This window comes from Callithrix jacchus, chromosome 10, assembly GCF_049354715.1.
Source record: "Callithrix jacchus isolate 240 chromosome 10, calJac240_pri, whole genome shotgun sequence".
NCBI classification, from domain to species: domain Eukaryota; kingdom Metazoa; phylum Chordata; class Mammalia; order Primates; family Cebidae; genus Callithrix; species Callithrix jacchus.
In genome coordinates, this window is record NC_133511.1 from 113,956,188 (window position 1) to 113,977,947 (window position 21,760).

General features: G+C 34.9%; 1 protein-coding gene across 1 annotated transcript; it reads left to right on the forward strand.

Moving 5' to 3' along the window:
- The first annotated feature begins 5,692 nt into the window (after nucleotides 1–5,692).
- OR8H2 (olfactory receptor, family 8, subfamily H, member 2) lies at nucleotides 5,693–7,340 on the forward strand. Its single transcript, XM_002755257.6, has one exon. It carries the CDS (start codon nucleotides 5,693–5,695, stop codon nucleotides 6,629–6,631), a length of 939 nt encoding a protein of 312 aa, XP_002755303.4. The 3' UTR covers nucleotides 6,632–7,340.
- Nucleotides 7,341–21,760: the final 14,420 nt, after the last annotated feature.

The following is a 21,760-nucleotide window of genomic DNA, read 5'->3' on the forward strand; positions in this document are numbered from 1 at the left end:
AGTATATGAAGTATCATGGCTTTTATACTTTATTACATTTATCCTGATTCTAATGTAAGTATTTTTACTTTTATTTGTATTGAGTGTATATTTTCTATGGATAATTTCAAATATTCTTATTTGCTTAGCATTAATAAAATTATGTGTCAATTTTCTCTTTTAATGTTATTTTGTTTTATTGCTAGTCTGTTTCTAGGAGCAAAATCATACTCTACTTTTGTTTGCTCATCATAACATATAATAATACATTTTATATACCCCAAATTGTGCCTAAATGTCCATATGCACTCTTCTCAATATAATTCTCTCAACTTCCCCTGGCATATTCATGTCTCCCATCATTCTATCTTCTAGTTGCTCTGTGCGCACCTTCCCTCTAGATCCTGTAACACAGGTCTTTCCAGGATAAGCCTTGCCTATTCACCACTCATTCCTTCTGTGTCACTCTCCCAGCACTCTTGATCTTTACCATATCAGATGATTAATTGTATTCTTTGAAAGTAAGTCCTCGGCAGTAACCTACTGTGTGAAATAGTCCAGATGTTGCCTTTATTCTTTAATAGCTGAGCAAAGGCACTCAGTTTAAAATATGTTTAATGTGTCAGGCTTCAAAATGAACATACTTAATTTTGGTTCCGTCTGTTAAAAGAACGTGCCCTTGTAATGTGCCTGTCAGCCATTTGTATTTCTTGAGTTTGTGTTCTATTTCTCCAACTTTAAGAAAAATTTTGTTATGAGAAGTTTTTAAACACTTTTTAAAACAATTTTCATATCAATAAGTATTTCAAAAAATTCTGAAGAAAGAAATTAGTCAATGAAAGTAAAATAAATTTGATAAAATTGATTTTTGATATCAGAGATTCTGACTCATTCTCATAGCCATATATTAAGATAAAAAGTCCATTTAAAATAAATTCAAATCATTATTTGCTACTTGGAGTAACTAGTGTAGCATGGCTAGGAATTTGCACAGATATTTGCTTTTTAAAATAGGGGAATAGGAGGATGGGTAGAAAAAATAACTAAAATTAATAGCTAAAGATAACAGATACAGACAGGGCATGGTGGCTCATACCTGTAACCCCAGCATTTTGGGAGGCCTAGGCTGGCAGATCAGTTGAGGTCAGGAGTTTGAGAACAGCCTGGCCTACATGGTAAAACCCCATCTCTATTTAAAAAAAATACAAAAATTTGCTGGATGTGGTGGGTGTGTTTGTAGTCTCAGCTACTTGGGAGGCTGAGGCAGGAGAATTGTTTGAATCTGGGAGGCAGTGATTACAGTGAGTCAACATTGTGCCACTGCACTTCAGCCTGGGCAACAGAGCAAGACTCCAAATCAATCAATCAATCAATATTTATAATGTAAAAATAATTTTAACTCAAAAATTAAAAAAATTAGCATCATAATTTTACTATGATTTTAATAACTTAAAGACTAAGCATATCTGAGGTTAATCTTAGTCAAATAAAAAAATAAAAAAATTAGTGTAAGAATATTTATATAATAAGCTATAATAGGAATAATTCAGATCACTATGTATATAGGTGAAAAGTGACACCTGGATGAATAATGCAAATAGTAACTTCTGGTATTATTAAACAAGTAACCACAAAAAATACTTTCACAAAGTGCTAGAGAAAAAATAATGAATCAAACCTGATAAAGTAGGAGCAATAAAATGTTAAAACAAAAATAACAAAAACAACTACTGAAAAAGCAAGTTAAAAAGTATTTGAACAAAATCTATCAAAAAAAGTAATTTTTTAAATTGAGCCAAAGATGAAAAAAAATAGTAAACATAATCCATAAGAGAGAGAGAGAGAGAGAGAGAGAGAGAGAATAAAAGAGGCATAGGTAATATAGTTTAAAATATAATGACCTACGCCGGGCACTGTGGCTCACACCTGTAATCCCAGCACTTTTGGGAGGCCGAGGCAGGAAGATTACTTGAGCCCAGGAGTTCGAGACAAGCCTGGACTACATAGTGAGACCCCATCTCTACAAAGAATACAAAAAATTAGCCAAGCCTAGTGGAGAGCACCTGTAGTCCCGGATACTTGGGAGGATGAGACAGGAGGATCACTTGAGCCCAGGAGGTGGATGTTACAATGAGCTGAGATAGCGCAATGGCACTCCAGCCTGGGCAACAAAGCAGGACTCTGTCTCTAAATAAATAAATAAATCATAAAAAATATAATTACCTAGAACATTACATTATTTCTCCATTTAGATTGCAAACCGGATAAAGAAAATGTGACACATATACACCATAGAATACTATGCAGCCATCAAAAAAGGATGAGTTCATGTTCTTTGCAGGGACATGGATGAAGCTGGAAATCATCATTCTCAGCAAACTGACACAAGAACAGCAAACCAAACACTGCACGTTCTCACTCATAAGTGGGTGTTGAACAATGAGAACACATGGACACAGGGAAGGGAACATTACACACTAGGGCTTGTTGAGGGGTGGGAGCGGCTAGGAGAGGGATAGCAGTGGGTGGGAGGATTGGCGAGGGCTAACATTAGGAGAAATACCTGATGTAGATGACAGGGGGATGGATGCAGCAAACCGCCATGACATGTGTTTACCTACAAAACAAACCTGCACATTCTGCACATGTACCCCAGAACTTAAAGTATAATAAAAATAAATAAATAAAATAAAATATCTGATCAGAATTAGGCTTCTGCAATGACATAATAAATGGCAAAATAATTTTCCTGCCATTGTAAACAACTCTGAAACTGAACAAAATGGTTTTCAATGTTAGAAAAACATTGAGCAAGAAAACCCCTTGCTCATGGAGATTTTGCAATCACCAAGTCTATTCAGGTTATGAGCAGTCCTAACCACATAGTTACATTTTACCTCTTATCTGGTTTAAACCCTAATGTTGTCTGTTGTTAGAGTGTGATGCTGGCTTTTAAATCTTCAAATCAACCTGTCTCAGGATCTCTAAATTTCTAATGAATAAAATTGCCCTTTTCAAAGCTCATCAAAGGTGCAATGAATACATACCAATGTAGCAGCTTATACCTACCAACAGATTATCTCCTGAAATTCTACATTATTGGTACACTTTCCTTCTAGACTCACTTTTAAATTTATGTGAAATTGATTTTATTATCATGACTTAAGATTCATTTTATTATTTTACTCTTAATTCACATTGTATATTGTTTCAGATTCTTCCTTTACTTCCTTATATTGGGCAAATAATTCTCAGTAGAATATTTCAGCTCTTCCTTATTGTAATATGTAACTCATATTTAAGAAAATAATGTGACCTGATTATATACAGAGGAAGTAAGTTTTGTCTACTAAATTAATTATAAAATGTTTGTTAGTCTCGGGGCTGATTTTGCCTTTTTTTTTTTTTTTTGATATGGAGGTTTGCTCTTGTTGCCCAGGCTGGAGTGCATGGCACAATCTTGGCTCACTGCAACCTGCACCTCCTGGGTTCAAGCAGTTCCTCTGCCTCAGCCTCCCAAGTAGCTGGGATCACAGGCCTGTGCCACCATGCTGGGCTAATTTTGTATTTTTAGTAGAGACGGAGTTTCATCATGTTCGTCAGGCTGGTCTCAAACTCCTGACCTCATTTGATCTGCCCACCTCGGCCTTCCAAAGAGCCGGGATTACAGGCATGACTCATCACGCCCAGCCCTGATTTTGTCTTTCTGCTCTCACTTTTGTTTTATAAGATTTTTAAAGGTACATGGAAATAACAAAACATATTATACAAATGCTTTATGTAGATTAATTAGGTGACACTACCACACCAGAATGAGTAACCGGTGCCATGATTTGGTAATGCTTCAAAATGTGTATTTATCAGCTGGTGAATGCTTCATTAATTTAGTAAGTTATGAGGCACTACCAATACATAAACCGTAAAATTGCGCAGTTTATAAAAAGCTAATATAACATAGCTCATGGCATAGCATACCATTTTGGTTCTTAAATGAGGAAAAGACACTAAATATATAGTACAATAATTGTGCAAGCTATAAGTACAAATAAGCATTAAGTGTGCAAAGAAGAACAATTATGAAAAAAATACATTAACAAAATGTTAATGACAGTTTTGAATTGTTTTCATTCACTTTTTTGAATTTTGTTATATTCTGATTCTTTTCTAATTAACGTTTTCCTTCTATGATAGTATCATACTTTTAAATATAAAAAAATTGTGAAAAATACATTTATTCCATCTTTGATGTTGTCAGTCATAGAGTATTTTTATGGAAATGGCTTCTCCGCCACCCCAGTAAAAAATTGTGAGCATCACACGAAAAGACCAAGCCATAATTTCCTTCATATGTGTGTTCTAAGGTAAAAAGGGAAACCTTTGAGCAAAATGTAACATGGCTGCAATTAGTGCTTGAACTTTTGTCCTTGGAAACATGCCAAGCAATCTTCCTTGGCAAATGGTCCCCAGGGATTACCAAAAGGTGCCTTATCATCAGCTTCCAGTATATGAGGTCCTCCGGAATTATCAGAGTGAGGGAAAGAATAATCTCCTTATGGTCACGGTCACTGCCAGTATTCTTTGATACATGACTTCTTGGTAGTCTTTCCATTTTACCAGGACATAAACAAAACTTCTAGGTTGGTTTATTTTAACTCAGAATAAAACTTAATAAATGCACAAAAACGTAAAGACAACTTACTTTAAGAAAAACAGATATTATGAAAAATTTCATCACCTTAGTTGCATATTTTATTTAATAACAAAATTTGAGGTTGACAAATTTTCAGAAAATATAAGAAGAAAATTTTTTCACCAATTTTGACTCACACACAGTAAGTATTTTTCTCAAAATTGAAAGATTTTGTTTCAGATTTTATTTCAGATAAAATAAAATGGGGACTTTATCAGAATAACATATTAATACATAGACATACCATTTAGTCTTTACCCTAAGTACAGTCAGAGGTTGTAACTAATGTAGAGTTGATGGACTCAGAGCCTACAAGAAAAGGACATATTTTAAAAAGATAGTTCTTGGAAGAAATTAGATTTTGATTAGTTAAGTCAGGAAAACATCACATCTTTTATAAATTTATACTTATATATCATCTATAATTTTAATGTAGTCTACTAAAATCCACAAGGGTGAAATTTATTGAAAATGAGTATTAAATAATATTGGAAACAAAAGGGAAGTAAATGATATAATAAAACTGTTTCATTTTGTATTACATATCTAGCTCTTTTCTCAAGTTTTCTGAAATTATTTATAAACAAGGGTATAGTATATAAGCCTTCTCTCTGAAGTTAATACATCTTAGAAGAATCAGTGTCAACATTTAATTAATCTGACTTCAGATAAGTTACTCAAACCTTTCATACTCTTTCTTTTCTCACCTAAAATATGTGGTTAATGGTATCTATGGTAAAGTATTTTCAGGTGGATTAAATGTATTAAAGGAAGGCATTCAAAACAATGTCAGGTTTATTATTATGCAATATGGTACGTTTTATTATAATGTGCAAATGTTAATTTCTACTTATATCTATATTGGCAATAAAATTAGTTTTGGTCGTATTCTATAAATGTCATCGATTTATAAAATGCTAAACTAATTATTAAATGCTAGGTCATTCCTATAAACAGAAACCTTTTAAAGTCGTTCCTGTTAAGTGTCAACTTTGCTTTCTCAGCAGTTTAAAGCAGTTGAGCATGAGGAGTAAAAGGAATAACACAAATGTGCCTGATTTCATCCTAATGGGACTGACGGATTCTGAAGGGATCCAGCTGGCTCTCTTTATCGTATTTCTCCTGATATACCTAATTACTGTGCTGGGGAATGTGGGGATGATATTGATCATCCGCCTGGACCTCCGGCTTCACACTCCCATGTATTTCTTCCTCACTCACCTGTCATTTATTGACCTCAGTTACTCAACTGTCATCACACCTAAAACGTTAGCGAACTTACTGACTTTCAACTATATTTCCTTCAGGGGCTGCTTTACCCAGATGTTCTTTTTTGTCTTCTTGGGGACTGCGGAGTGTTATCTTCTCTCCTCGATGGCCTATGATCGCTATGTAGCTATCTGCTGTCCTCTACACTACCCAGTTATTATGTCCAAAAGGCTCTGCCACGCTCTCGTCACTGGGCCCTATGTGATTGGCTTTATCGACTCCTTTGTCAACATGGTTTGCATGAGCAGACTGCATTTCTGCAAGTCAAACATAATTCATCACTTTTTCTGCGACACGTCCCCAATTTTATCTCTGTCCTGCACTGACACATACAACACTGAAATTCTGATATTTATTATTGCTGGTTCCACTCTGATGGTGTCCCTTATCACAATATCTGCATCCTATGCATTCATTCTCTTTACTATCCTGAAAATTAATTCCACCTCAGGAAAGCAGAAAGCTTTCTCTACTTGTGCCTCTCATCTCTTGGGAGTCACCATCTTTTATGGCACTCTGATTTTTACTTATTTAAAACCAAGAAAGTCTTATTCCTTGGGAAGGGATCAAGTGGCTTCTGTGTTTTATACTATTGTGATTCCCATGTTGAATCCACTCATTTATAGTCTTAGAAACAAAGAAGTGAAAGATGCTTTCATTAAAGTCATGCAGAGAAGAGAGGACCCCAGGTAATTAAAATAGCAATGCTGAACATTTACACTCATTTTTTCTTTCATTCCTATTTGGGTATTTTCTTGGTCTCTCTATAAAAACAGTTGAATCCTTTAATTTATTTGCATTTCTGTTGTGCTACTTTTTGTTTGATGAAACATGATTTTGAACATTTCCAGGCATAGGTTTTTAGAAATCCAAATGGTAGAAATCATAATATATGTGTCATAGTTACATTCTAAATATATGTTTTTAAAGCAACTGATGTGGAAAATAAGAAAATATCATTGTCATTTAAAATTATATTACTCAAGTTCTTATGTTTATTTCAATTGTAGACAAATTTGTTATGAAAAAACTATTTGGGACACAATGATAATAGTTTTAGATGTTATTTCATTTATTATATGGGGAAGAATTATAGCAGAGTGGGTAGAATTACTTGTTTTGGAATAAAATTTTCTTAGAGTTAGATTCTAAACATGCTGCATTTTAAGCTGTATAACCCGTAATATGTTACAGCTTCTTTTCCTAAGTGCACAAGATAAATGATAACTCCAAATCCGATCAGAGGGTAGTTGTAGAGTATTTAAGGCAATCATAATCAATGCTGTCCATTATCATTAGAAGACTTACATTCCTGCACAAAGCCTTTTTTCAAGAATTTTAACTTGTGTTTTACAAATTACTTTTGGTTAATTTAATTGACAGAACACAAACAACCAAAAAGCAGTTTAGAATTTTTGATTTTGGAAATAAAATATTTCAATATAATTAAGTTATGGAAAAAGCATATATTAATATAATGTTGGAGGAAATTTGAAAAATGTTATAAAATATTAAAGAAAATAGAACTCCTTTACAAATATTGAGTTTTAGCTGCTCTTCCTGTGGAGTAGCCATTCTGTTATTTCTTTACTTCTCTAATAAACTCGTTTTCAGTTTAAGAAAAACAAATATTTTTCCCCCATCTGAAACATCTGAAAAAAGAACATCTTCTAAATACTCAACAACTACCCTCTAATCAGATTTGGAGTTATCATTTATCTTGTGCACTTAGGAAAAGGAGCTGTAACATCTTACAGGTTATACAGCTAAAAATGCAGCATGTTTAGAATGTAACTCTAAGAAAATTTTATTCCAAAATAAGTTTTGTGCATGTTCTTCTAAATCAATAGTTTTGAATATGTGCATATATATAACACATATAAACAAAATTTCTGTCACTTTCCATGTACTGATTTTCACCTTTCTGTATCCATTTACAAGTTTGACATTTGATAATCTGTCATCGACAACTCTAATATTTATTTTTTCTTTGTACATGGGCAAAAATCAAGACTCATTTCACAATGTTTTGGACTTGAAATGCAAACTCACCAAGTTAAAAATTGTGTTTGAAAGAAAGCCTCTTAAAGAGGACTCTGGAATCTAATCTGTTTACCAGTGCCCATTATATCCTTGAGTTTGGACATCTAGCTGACCTTCTCTTTTAACATGGGTCTAATTTATTTGCCATGTAATTTTCCATACAAATCAGTTGATTTAAAAGTTCATTTCTCACATTGTACATTATAATAAAAATATGAACAATAAAAAAATATACATGTAGTAGTACCTGTTTTGTGTGCTAAACATTTGAAAACTGGATTTCTGTAATGTGTCAAACTGCTTCTTTGTTAAAATCCTGTGTTTTTTTTAATTGCATTTTAGGTTTTGGGGTACATGTGCAGAACATGCAAGACATTTGCATAGGTACACACATGGCAGTGTGTTTTGCTGCCTTCCTCCCCTTCACCCACATTTGGCATTTCTCCCCAGGCTATCGCTCTCCAACTCCCCCCCCCCCGCTGTCCCTCCCCTCTTCCCCCCAATAAACCCCAGTGTTTGGTACTTTCTTTCCAATGTCCATGTGTTCTCATTTTTCATCACCCACCTATGAGTGAGAATATGCGGTATTTCATTTTCTGTTCTTGTGTCAGTTTGCTGAGAATGATGTTCTCCAGATTCATCCATGTCCCTACAAATGACACAAACTCATCATTTTTGATTGCTGCATAATATTCCATGGTGTATATGTGCCACATTTTCCCAATCCAGTCTATCATCGATGGGCATTTGGGTTGGTTCCAGGTCTTTGCTAATGTAAACAGTGCTGCAAAATTCCTGTGTTTTTTTTTTTAAACATTGCATTTCTCCTGATTTCTACAAGTTTACTTTGGTTTTAAAAATAATTCCTTGAGTTAAATGCTTTATTCATTGAGTTTACATTTCTTAATACAGAAAAGTTGTAAAGCAAAAAATTGACAATGAATTCAGATGTGACATCCCATAAACTTTAATCAGGTAGAGTGCTAAAATGTCTTTTATTTTTTAATTTCTCTCTTACATATTCTGGATTCACAGTTTTGTTTTCTTCTGCTGTTTATAGGATGCTTTAGAAGCTAGTTTTCATCTTTCCAAGTATTGGTCTTTTTTGTTTAAACTTTTGAAACAGTTACTGGATAGATTGTTTAGAATCAAGCTATACTTTTTAAATCTTTTGTGAAATTTGTTTTCTTTGTATAATTATATTTTATTCTTTCTGGGTATATTCTGAATATATATAGCTGATTTATTCTTACATGCCTATATGATGGCCTCATCTTTCTCTCACCCTTTGCCAAAACTGAAACAGTTCATATGTCCCATTTCCTCTTGGAAGGGTCTTCTCTCTGCTTGGAATTGAGATTATTTAAATACATGCAGCCTTAGTTCCAAGATAGGCTCACAAAACGTGTGCTTTTATAGATTAACTGCATTGTTTTAAATAGGATGGGAGCAGGTTATATGTAATTTTCTACAGCTTATGTGGAAATAAAAGCTCTATATATACTTTAAATCCTATCCATTGATATTACCTCAAATATGGCCCCTCTGGGTAAATCCACATTTACCTGTGCAATATCTCATTCTGCACCTTGAAATTGTAATGGAATCTCATAATCCATCCAGATATAACTCATCACATCTACTCTTTTCTTACATTATTTCTTTGCTTGTTTTTTCCATTTTTTCTCTCTCCTTTTCTTTTTTCCTTTCTTTTTGGCCTTTATCTTATTGATCACTGAAGCCTAAAACCTTTAAAAGATTTACATCCCAATGAATAGAATAAATTAGCAAGTTTTGTATAAATGATTTATCTAATATTTTAAGTGCACTGTTTTTCTCTCTTATTTTTGTCATTGACTGTATGAAAACTCCTAATATTTCCTAAAGTGTTGTCTAGAGGCAGAAAAATTAAGTTGGTAAAGTAAAAACATCAGTCAATTCTTTCACTACATGTATAACAAGCTTTAAAAAAGAATTCTGTAGCTAGGTAAATTAGGCTTGAATCTTCACATTACTCTTAAGGGCCATGTGGCATAGAGCAAATTATTTAAAGTTTGTGTGCACTGTTTCTCCATCTGTAATAAAAGATAATTATACAACCTCTTGAATTTATGAGCATTACAGGAGTTAATAACGGTAAAACATTTATACAATTGTCCAATGACTAATAAGCTACATGTAATTGTTATTGCTATTGTAAGGGAAGAAACTGTCCTCGAGTCTCCTGGAGTTCCTGGCTAGGACTGAAAATAAACTGACAAAAGAGATTAACAGGAAAAAGCATACACATTTATTTAATAAAAGTTTTATGTGACATGGGAGGCTACAGAAATTAGGATCCAAGGGTCCAGTAAAAATTGTCTAATTTAATGAATAGATTCGATGAAGGATGGACAGCTATGTAGAAATGGGATTGGATAAGAGGATATAATCTGATGGCAAAAGTCTGTGGAGGAGATGAGGGTAACCTGGCAAGTCCTGTGTTCAGATTCTTTTTGGCCTCTCACTATAGCATTCCTTTACCTTGGAATAGGACAGGATCCTTCTGAAATGTGGGTCTGCTTTCAGACAACGTAGAATTTCTTTATGATGAGCTCCTCTGCAAAAATCAGGATAAGGTCAGAGTAATATTTTTAGTTTTATTTATTTATTTATTGCCTTGCTTTGAAGAAAGGAATTCTATTTTCTATGACCCACCTTGGGGAAGAGAAACTCTAGTTTCTAAGTCTTGCCTTGGGAGGAAAGGGGAAGCAGAAGAAAGGAAGGTAGAAGGATGTAAAACAAACAAATAAACAAACTAATAAAAACTTAGATTCTGAAGCCCTTTCAGTCTGATTTGGTTCAAAGCACTCAGCTTGCCAAGCTACCATATTTCAAAGTATGGTATTCTGAGCCCCAACATTTGCCCCATCTGAAACTTTCTTGAAAATTTCAAAAATTCAGAGGTGAGCTAGTGGCAGGCTAGAGTATGAGCAGCAAAGCATCTGCAAAGGGGCAGAAGGTATAGACTACAAGGATAATGAACTAACCAAAAAGAACAAAATCTAGCACACTGAACAATCTAAGCATGTAAGAACAGATCTAACTCATTTATTAACTCACAATTTAGTCAGTAAATATTTTAGTTGATAAACTATATTTTCTATCTGCTCTTTTATACCCTGGGAATATAATTCAAACGTCAAATAGACACAACACCTACCTTCGCGAAGTTGCAATGTCACCTTTCTGGTGGATCTAAATACTAATCAAATACAACAAAAATAATACAAATGATTTAGTGATAAGAAAGAGAGGCTCCATGGGGATAGGATAAGTCAAATAGTATTTTTGAGAGAAAAGTAATTGAGCTGAGTCATGTGAAGTTTTATTAACTTGAGCATTAAATATACACTTTTCTATATTGACCAGAACAAATAGAAGATTTTGAGAGACTGCTTATATCTACAATTTGGTTCCAAATAAACTAGAATAAAAAGAACACTAGTAGAATTTTCACGCAGGTTAACTGGATGTTGATTCTTGATGACTTTGGTGTATTTTCGGTCAGATATTTTAGGCCTAAATGAGATTATTCTAATTCTTCATACTCACTTATTCCTTTGCCAAAGACTGATTCTTTTTGTTAATTTGAAAAAGCAATAAAATCAATAAACTGGATGACAGCCTTGACAAAAGCATTTTCTTTTCTTTTTTTGAGACGGAGTTTCACTCGTTACCCAGGCTGGAGTGCAATGGCGCGATCTCAGCTCACTGCAACCTCTGCCTCCTGGGTTCAGGCAATTCTCCTCCTGAGTAGCTGGGACTACAGGCACGCACCACCATGCCCAGCTAATTTTTTTGTATTTTTAGTAGAGACGGGGTTTCACCATGTTGACCTGGATGGTCTCGATCTCTTGACCTCGTGATCCACCCTCCTCAGCCTCCCAAAGTGCTAAGATTACAGGCTTGAGCCACCGCACCAAAAGCATTTTCTTAACAATTTTGAAATCCAGATTTGGGTGATAGATGCCTAAAGATTCTGGAATGCTGCAAAATATTTGAATTTTGTAAGAGATGAATATTTAGAAACACACTGAGGCAGATTATTCCCTTCTTCCAGAAAACTTTCCTTAAAGGATTATAAACCAAAAAGTAAATTTTGAGATGCTGTGTCTTCAAATAGCCTGCCTCTTTTTATAAGATAAAATCTTGTCTATAATGTAGTTACTGATGTGTCTCTGCAAGTTGGTTTGTCATTTTTAGAGCAATTTTGAGTGTATATTCTTCTTTCTAGTCTTTACTTATTCCAGTAGAGATATATGTGTTCTCTTTGAATAACTGATCAGAAAGACAAAAAACAGATGTACTAAAAATTATGATCTTGGGTTTCAAACTCACACTTATGCATTAACTCTAAAATAGACCATTGCTTGACTATATTCTAACATATTTTTTCTCTGGCTGAATATCAGGACAATCATCTCTTTGGAAAGAGACAGTGTTTAGCTTAAAAAAATAAATAAATAATGAATGTTCTCTTAAAAGGTCTTTCTGTTAAAAAACCTTGGAACAAAAATAAATAAGGCAGAATAAGTAAAGCAGAAGAAGGTGTGAATCTCACTTAAGTAAAGTGAGATTGCTTCTGTGTTCTGAGCCTTGTTTGTAGGTAACCCCCCATATAGGCACCAAGGAAGGAGAGCTAAGCAGGATCCTGGCACAATTAAGATCTGCAGAATACCTCAGTTTACAGTATTACTATTCAGTTATTTCCTTTTATACAATCCTTTATATATCATATATTAGTTCATAGAATGAGTGCCTAATGAATGTCTTACCACTCAGTTATTTCTATATCTATATAGAATATAGATATATATAGATATATACCTCACTGTATCTTAGTTCATAGTAGGAGGAATGCCTAGAGAAGACATGGTACAGAGCATGGATTAAGGAGTAAGTAGCTTATAGTCAGAGGAATGTCTGGAGCAGACATGGTGCAACGCATGATTTAAGGGAAAAACAGTTATACCAGGACAAGAATCCATAGCCCAGGTGGCAGTGTTCAGTATCCTAAAGATGCTTGCTGTATGGTAGGCTTGGGGCAAGAGCACGCCTCCTGATAAAGGAGTTGTAGGACCTTGCTCCAGTTCTTGTAGAGGGCTGCCCTCAGACTGGCAATCCCTCGAGCAACCAAGGGCTCAAAGTCCCTCCAGATAATTGCACCTTGGTTACTGCGAACTTTATCAGCTTTAGTTACTGTGCTGCTCAAAAGCATCTTCCTATAGAACTCATTGGAAGCTGCCAGCAGGTGGCGGTAACCCTGACAGCTCTGTCACTGCTGTGTGACTTAAAGTATCCTCCTATAAATCTTCTTAGAAGTTGCTTGCCCATGGATAGAGGTATTGCACACTGCACCCTCTTCACTGGGCACGGCCCACCTTCACGCCTCAGTGACCTAATGGGGATGGACCCCTTACTGCACACAGCCCACTTCCTTGACTCAATGACCTAAAGGGGATGGACCCTTGGCTGCACACTGTCCACCTCCTACTCTAGGTGACCTAATAAGGGTGGACCCCTTGTTTTATGGCTCACAACCCTATCACTATCCTTAAAGATGACTATTCACTGCCCTGCCCCCTAACCTATGCACAATAAATACTGATGCTTCTGGACATTTGGGGCCTCACCTGACTCCGCTTATAGGTATTGTGGACCCCCAAGCCCAGCTGTGTTTCCCTTGTACTGCTGTGTCCTGTCTCTTTATGTCTCAGATCCTGTGCCTCAGCACAGCCTAAGGGACACCCCGGGACCCTGTGGGGCCCTTAGTCCTACATTTGTTTATTGGGTGTGAAATACAAGGCCATGTGGGCTTTGGGAGGGAATGATCATAGAACTTTGCATTGGAATTCAGTGCTACTATGTAACAGAGGAAAGCAACACTGGGCATAATTAAGCCTGGGTCCAAGGAGAGCACATTTAGACCAGCTCTATCCAAGGTGAATCATCCATGCCAGCAGTTGAAACTTGGGTTCTGGGAAACCTCTTCACCTTGGGCTAAAAGGGCCCTGGACTTCTATCTAAACATAAAAGGCAGTGTAGGTCACAAGGACTGCAACTCTGTGGCAAGTCCTAGTGCTGTGCTGGGCTCACAGCCAGCTGACTTGGGATGCATGTGACCCAGTAAGACACCAGCTAGGGGAGTTCAGGGACTACTTATGCTGCATAAAATAGAGTCAAATGATGGCTTATATTAGTGCCTACAACAAAAAAGAAGAAAAACTTCAAATAAAAGATTTAAATGTCTCTTAAAGAACTGGAAATGCAAGAACAACCAAAGCTGAAATTAGTAGAAAAAAATAAAAATTAGAGCAGAAATAAATGAAATTGACAGAAGGAAAAATACAAAAAACCCATGAAAAAAATTCTATGCAGCCATAAAAAAGAAGAATATGTCCTTTGTAGGAACATGAATGAAGTTGGAGGCCATTATCATTAGCAAACTAACACAGTAACAGAAAACCAAATACTGCATATCCTCACTTATAAGTGGGATCTAAATTATGAGAACACATGAACGCATAGAAGGGAACAACACACACTGGGGTCTGTCGGAGAGTGGAGTGTAGGAGGAGAGAGATCAGAAAAAAAAATAACTAATGGGTGCTAGGCTTAATACCTGGGTGATAAAATAATCCGTACAACAAGCCCCCATGACACAAGTTTTCCTATGTAGCAAACCTGCACATGTACCCTTGACCTTGAAAGATTTTCAAAAAGAAAATAAAAGCCTTCAAAACAACAACAAAGAAAATGTGAAAACAATGACAAATGTATAGCCACACTAACTAAGAAAAAAATTTATATCTAGGGAACGCCATAGTCTTGGCCCAAAAGCTTCTACAGCTGACAAACAGCTTCAGCAGTTCAGGATTCAAAACAAGTATATAAAAATCACTAGCATTCCTATACACGTAACAGTCAAGTTGAGCACCAAATCAGAAACAAAATCCCAGTCACAATTGCCAATAAAAAAGAGAAAAATGTCTAGAAATACAGCTAACCAGGAAGATGAAAGAGTTCTATAATGAAAATTACAAAACACTGCTCAAAGAAATCAAAGATGACACAAATAGAAAATCATTTTAGATTCATGGATAGGAAGAATCAATATTATTAATATGGCCAGTCTGCCCAAGCCAACTGATAGATTCAGTGCTATCCCTTTCACCCTAATAGTGACTTTCTTCACAGAACTAGAAAAAAACTGATAAAATTAACATGAAAACAAGAAAAAAGAGCCCAAATAGCCAAGAAAATGCTAAACCAAAAGAACAAAGCTGGAGGCATCACATCCCCCAACTTTAGACTATACTACAAGGCTGCAATAACCAAAACTGCATGGCACTGGTACAAAAACAGGCACATAGACCAATGGAACAGAATAGAGAAGCCAGAAATAAAGCAACAAATTTACAATTATCTAAGCTTTGACAAAGTTGGAACTAAATGAGAAGAACACATAGACAAACGAGTGGAACAACACACACTGGAGCCTATCAGAGTGTGGAGGCTGGGAGGAGGGAGGGCATTAGAAAAAAATAGCTAATGGGTACTAGGCTGAATACCTGGGTGATAAAACAATCTGTATGACAAACCCCCATGACACAAGTTTACCTATATAGCCAACCTGCACATGTTCCCCTGAATTAAATGCTAAAATAAGAATAGTAGCCATTCTCACTGGTGTGAGATGTTATCTCATTGTAGTTTTGAGATAACTCAAGTAAATATCACTCAATATTCAACAAATCGTGCTAGGATAACTGGCAACCATATGCAGAAGATTGAAACTGGGCCTTTTTCTTACATAATATGGAAAAATTCAACTCAAGGTGGATTAATGACTTAAATGTAAACCAAAAACTATCTAAAAAATCCCAGAAGACAACCTAGGTAATACTATTCAGGGCATAAGAGTGGGTAAAAATTTCATGATGAAGACACCAAAAGCAAACAAAACAAAAGCAAAAATTAACAAAGGAGCTAATTAAGGTAAAGAGCTTCTGCATAGCAAAAGATACGGTCAACAGAGTAAATAGACAACCTACAAACTGGGAGAAAATTTTTGCCATCTATGCAACTGACAAAGGTGTAATATCCAGCATCTATAAGAAGCTTAAACAAATTTTCAAGAAAAAAAAAACCATTAAAAAGGAGACAAAGGACACGAACAGACACTTTTCAAAAAAGACATAAATGTGGCCAATAAGCACGTGAATAAAAGCTCAATATCACTGATCATTGGAGGTATGCAAATCAAAACTACAATGAGATAACATCTCACACCATTGAGAATGGCTACTATTCTTATTTTGGCATTTAATTCAGGGGTACATGTGCAGATTTGTTATATAGGTAAACTTGTGTCATGGGGGTTTGTCATACAGATTGTTTTATCACCCAGGTATTCAGCCTAGTAGTCATTAGCTATTTTTTTCTAATGCTTCTTTTCCCTCCAGCCTCCACGCTCTGATAGGCTCCAGTGTGTGTTGTTTCACTCTTTTGTCTATGTGTTCTTCTCATTTAGTTCCCTATCCTTAGCAAACTAATCCAGGAACAGAAAACCACATACCACATGTTCTCACTTACAAGTGAGAATAGCTATTATTTAAAAAATCGAAATAATAACAGGTGCTGGTGAGGGCATGGAATACTTATAAACTGTTGGTTCAACCATTGTGAAAAGCAGTGTGGTGATTCTTCAAAAACCTAAAAATAGACCTACAGTTTGACCCAACAATCCCATTACTGGTTTTATACTCAAAGGAATAGAGATTATTCTATTATAAAAACACATGCCTGTCAATGTTCATTGTAGCACTATTTACAGTAGCAAAAAGCATGTAATCAACCTAACTGCCCATCCATGACAGACTGACAAAGTAAATGTGATGCACATACACCATGGAATCCATGCAGCCATAAAAAAGAACAAGATTATATCTTTTGCTGGAACATGGATGGAGCTGGAGGGCATTATTCTAACTGAACTAACACAGTAATAGAAAACTGAATACCGCATGTTCTCTCTTGTAAGTGGAGCTAAATCCTGGGTACATGTGGATGCAAAGAAGAGAACAACAGACACTGGGGCCGACTTGAGGGTGTAGGGTACAAGAAGGGTGAAAGGGAATAGTATCAATCAAGCACTAAACTTATTATCTAGGTGACAAAATACTCTGTACACTAAACCTCAGTGACACCCAATTGATGTATATAAAAAACCTCTGAACCTAAAATAAAAGTTAAAAACTATAAAAATAAAAAAATAAATTTGTGTACTAATGACAAAAAGCCCCAGATTATTTAATGTCAAAACTGACAGATAAGAAAGATAAAACCATAATTGAACTTTTAATTTTAGTATTAGTCTTAATAATTGAGAGCTCAAATAAAAAAGAAAAGGGCAATATTGTAGAAGAATTGAGCGGCACTCTTCTCCAGCTTGAGCTGATTAAAATCAATGAAAGAATTATTAATTGAATAATATTAAACAACAATTGCTTAGGTAGGCTTTCTTAGAATTGGCACTATTAACATTTTGGGCTAAGTTTTTTTTGTGTGTGCAAGGGGCTGCCTTGTGAAGATTAGATTATTTTGCAGCTTAAGTAACATCTGTAGATAGCAATAATCTTTGTTCACACCACCTTATCACCATGAAATCAACAATATTTGCAGACATTGCCAAATGTTTTCAGTGAAAACATTTTTTAGTGAGAAACCTCACTTCTAGTCAAAATCGCTCATTGAAACTTTATTGTAATTTAATTGGGAAATATTCAACTTACTTTGGAATATATTATTCGAATTGTTAAGCTACTCTTATTAATATACTATTAAAGCAGTCCAGTGATCTTTAAACTTGTTCTGGATGCCTTTACTTCTGTGTATTCTTGACAGGTATGTAGTTGTTTAGCTATCAGATGAGATCATCAATTTTTAAAATCTACATATTTTTATGTGAGCAATAGCATTTGATGTAAATTGTGTGATACCTTCTGCATGTAATTGTAATTCTTTGCTTACAAAGAACACAGAGAATTATTTCACTTTACTGTGACCCGATCTTTACTGGTTGACAACTAAGACCAATATGGATTTTATTAACAGGGAGAAAACAGATCATAAGGAATGTACTCTTTTGTTTTTTCAAGCTTGTTTTCTTACTTTATGAATTTAAAAAATGCCTGGTTTCTGTTGATGATGATTTTCCTCAGGGCATCCTTCACGTCCTTGTTCCTGAGACTGTAGATCAAGGGGTTCAACATGGGAATGAATACTGTGTAGAACACAGAGGCCATCCTATCTGTGTCAAGAGAATTTTCTGAACATTAAATACATTTTCTGAACAAACAGGCTTCTGCAGAACATCAATGATACACAGGGGCAATAAGGGAGGCAAAAGTTGAAAATAGTGTGAAAGTGTCATGAGGAAGCTACAGCTATAGGAGACAGACACAAGCTGAATGCAGACTCTGGGCACGTGGTGACCATATATGAAGAAGGGTTACAAATGGCCAGGTATTGATCATGGGTGGTGAAAGCTAGGAGCAGCCTAACTGAGCAGCATGTGCATTGAAGGTTAAAATATTTTTTAATACAAGAAATTACCATTTTGAATATAATGACTGAAGTGTAACAGAAACCTAAAAAGGCAGGTTGCTCAGAGAAAAAGTATTCATGTTTCCTGCATCATTTTTTTTTGTTTTTGAGACGGAGTTTTGCTCTTGTTACCCAGGCTGGAGTGCAATGGCGCGATCTAGGGTCACCGCAACCTCGGCCTCTTGGGTTCAAGCAATTCTCCTGCCTCAGCCTCCTGAGTAGCTGGGATTACAGGCACGTGCCACCATGCCCAGCTAATTTTTTTTGTATTTTTAGTAGAGACGGGGTTTCACCATGTTGATCAGGATGGTCTGTCGACCAGGATGGTCTCGATTTCTTGACCTCGTGATCCACCCCCCTCGGCCTCAAAGTGCTGGGATTAAAGGCTTGAGCCACTGCGCCCGGCCCCTGCAACATTTTTTAATGAGCAAATGAATTTATTTCCAAGAAAAAAGATAATTGACATACATCTCACAAGCTGAATCCGCATGACAAGTCCTCTTGAAGAAAAAATCTTTGTCTCTAAGCCTTGTCTCACTCCTACTGCACATAAATAATGATTATTATTAGCAGATAGAAAATTCATCATGATATGGATTTCAGTAAATATTTATTTGGTACTTCTGGAATGTGGGGATGTTTCTTTAGGAAAAGTAAGACAGTTCTATGGATAAATGTTAATGTGTTTCCAAATTTTGGGGGGTAAGCAGGATATCAAGCAAAATGGTGGGAGGCAAGATATGCACATTGGTGTATAAATTTTTGGAATTTTTTTCTGTCTCTGTGAAGGCTGGCATTAGTATTTTGATAGGAATTGCTTTTAATCTGTAGATCATGTTGGATTATATGGACCTGTTAGTAATAATTGATTATTTCAATCTATGAACATGGGGTATCTTTCAACTTTCTTGCGTCCTTTTCAATTTCTTTCATCAGTGTTTTAAAGTTTACATTGTAGCGATATTTTATTTCTTTTATCGAATTTATTTTTAATTTAATTCCGGTATATTCAAGAGCTCTGTAGGTCACAAAGAACAGTGCTGGTCTCTAGTGATCATCAGAAGAAACTAGGCTTTAAGGGAGTTTTCTACATTTGATATGTTGGTTTCTGATTCTTTCCTATTCTCTATGGCCCAAGTCACAATACAGAAATTCTATACAATCTTCTATCATAGTTCTTCTCACTGCAACAGGATACTCTTGCATTATGTTTTTCTGATGTACATGGTCCTTAATAGGTATTTATGCAATGAATGCATCAAAGGTACAGCACAGGACACGTTATACCACAATGTCTTCATTTCTCCACCTCTATTTTCCACATCTTACATTTTGTTTTTCCATCTACACCACCCTTATCGTCACTGCAACTTTTCATCCTGCATGTCATCTTTGATCCCATCCTTTCACATCGTATTATGTGGCAGGAAACAATATCTCTTTGACTCACCAGTGTAAGAATTCTTTCCTTCCTAGTTCTAAATTCTCATTTCCTTTAACAAATAACATTTTAATAAACCTCCTTTTAAATTTGCAATATTGATAGTGGTAGATAAACAGTCATCAATCTATATCTGTGTATATATATAGATATGATAAATTTATAGTGAATCATTTAATTACTATAAACATTGCATGTTTTTTAAAAAAGCAATAGTTTCTTTAAAACAAAACAAAATAAAACTGAGTAATAAATGAAAGTAATAGAGAAAACCAAAGTGTGGAGATCCATAGAAGGGAGGAAGGGTGGAACAGACAGGACTGAATGTTTCTATAAAAAACTTCTGAAGATTAAGATACCCAGAAATCTCCTTCCAGATAACGCTGTACTCATAGCACCATTAGTTTGCACAACACAAAATTTATTAAAAAGGAAAAAACATACCCCTAACACAATTTTATCATTATTCACTGAGTGTTTTAATATTTTTCCCTACTTTAGGGTCCAAATAAAGTCACATATTTTCTGGAATACCCTTCACAGTACCACACTAGTGTAGATTCTCAAATATTTCTGGCAAATTAATTTCAAGAAGCATAATTCTTTATTGGAAATGTCCAGATTATTATATGCATACACATAAATAGTACTCCATTAATTTATTACCATACTAAGTAAACCAATGGTTTTTCAAATGATAAATTTTCATATAACATTTAGACTTGAAAATTTAATTAGAAACATGCCATCAGTATATAGTAATTATGGTAAAATTCATTATATTTTATTTGTCATATTTGGCTACAAATAATTTTATGGTCTCCTAGCCTTTCTAAATTCAAAAATGGTCATTTGAGGGCCTTCTTTATAGCTTATAAAAACTGAGTTTGGTGGAACAAATTTTGTTAAACATGTGGCTATGTTATTCCATGGTTCAAAAGAAGACCTAACTAGAAAACGATACTCAGTGGAATCCAAAGATGACTTTTTATAAGAAAATTATGATGGAAATGTAATACATGATAACAATGAGAGGAAATTTGGGACTGTGGAAAAGTGATTATGTTACCTCAAAAATCTCATCTTATGCAACAAGACAGCTTTTTTCTGCCTTTTCACTCTTTCACCAAGTGAAAGAATGATTGGCATAAAAAGTAGACTAAATAGCACAACACCAAGGCAAAACAAAAGATACCCAATTATTACTTTTCCAGTTACTTGAGTCTAATTTTTTCCTGTAGAGTTGTATTTATTTCTTTTTAAAATAATAATTACTCATGACTGAAGATTGAGTACATATACCTGAAGGAACTCTTCAACACTGGAACCCACTTACAAGTAAAAGGAACACATACATAGAACATCAACATAATCTTCCATATGTATCTTCCAGTCTAGTTTTTTATTTGTAAGGATATATTCCTAAGTTTCAATGCTGGAATCCCATTGGGAATTCTGTACAATTCTTATAACATGAATTTTTTAATCTTTGCCTCATGATTTGGATTTGATAAGTCTGAGATGTAGTCTGATTACTCCTATATGTTAGACGTTATACAATAGGTTTAAGTGTACACTTACTAATCAAAAACTATCAGAAAAAAAGAACAAAAAAATTTTAAAAAGTAGAATTATGTAAGACACTTCCATGAACAAGTCTTTAAAAAAATTTTTTAATATACCAAAAT

Bases quoted from the DNA above. Each gene is read 5' to 3' on its own strand.
- OR8H2 (XM_002755257.6), top strand. From the start codon at position 5,693: ATGAGGAGTAAAAGGAATAACACAAATGTGCCTGATTTCATCCTAATG.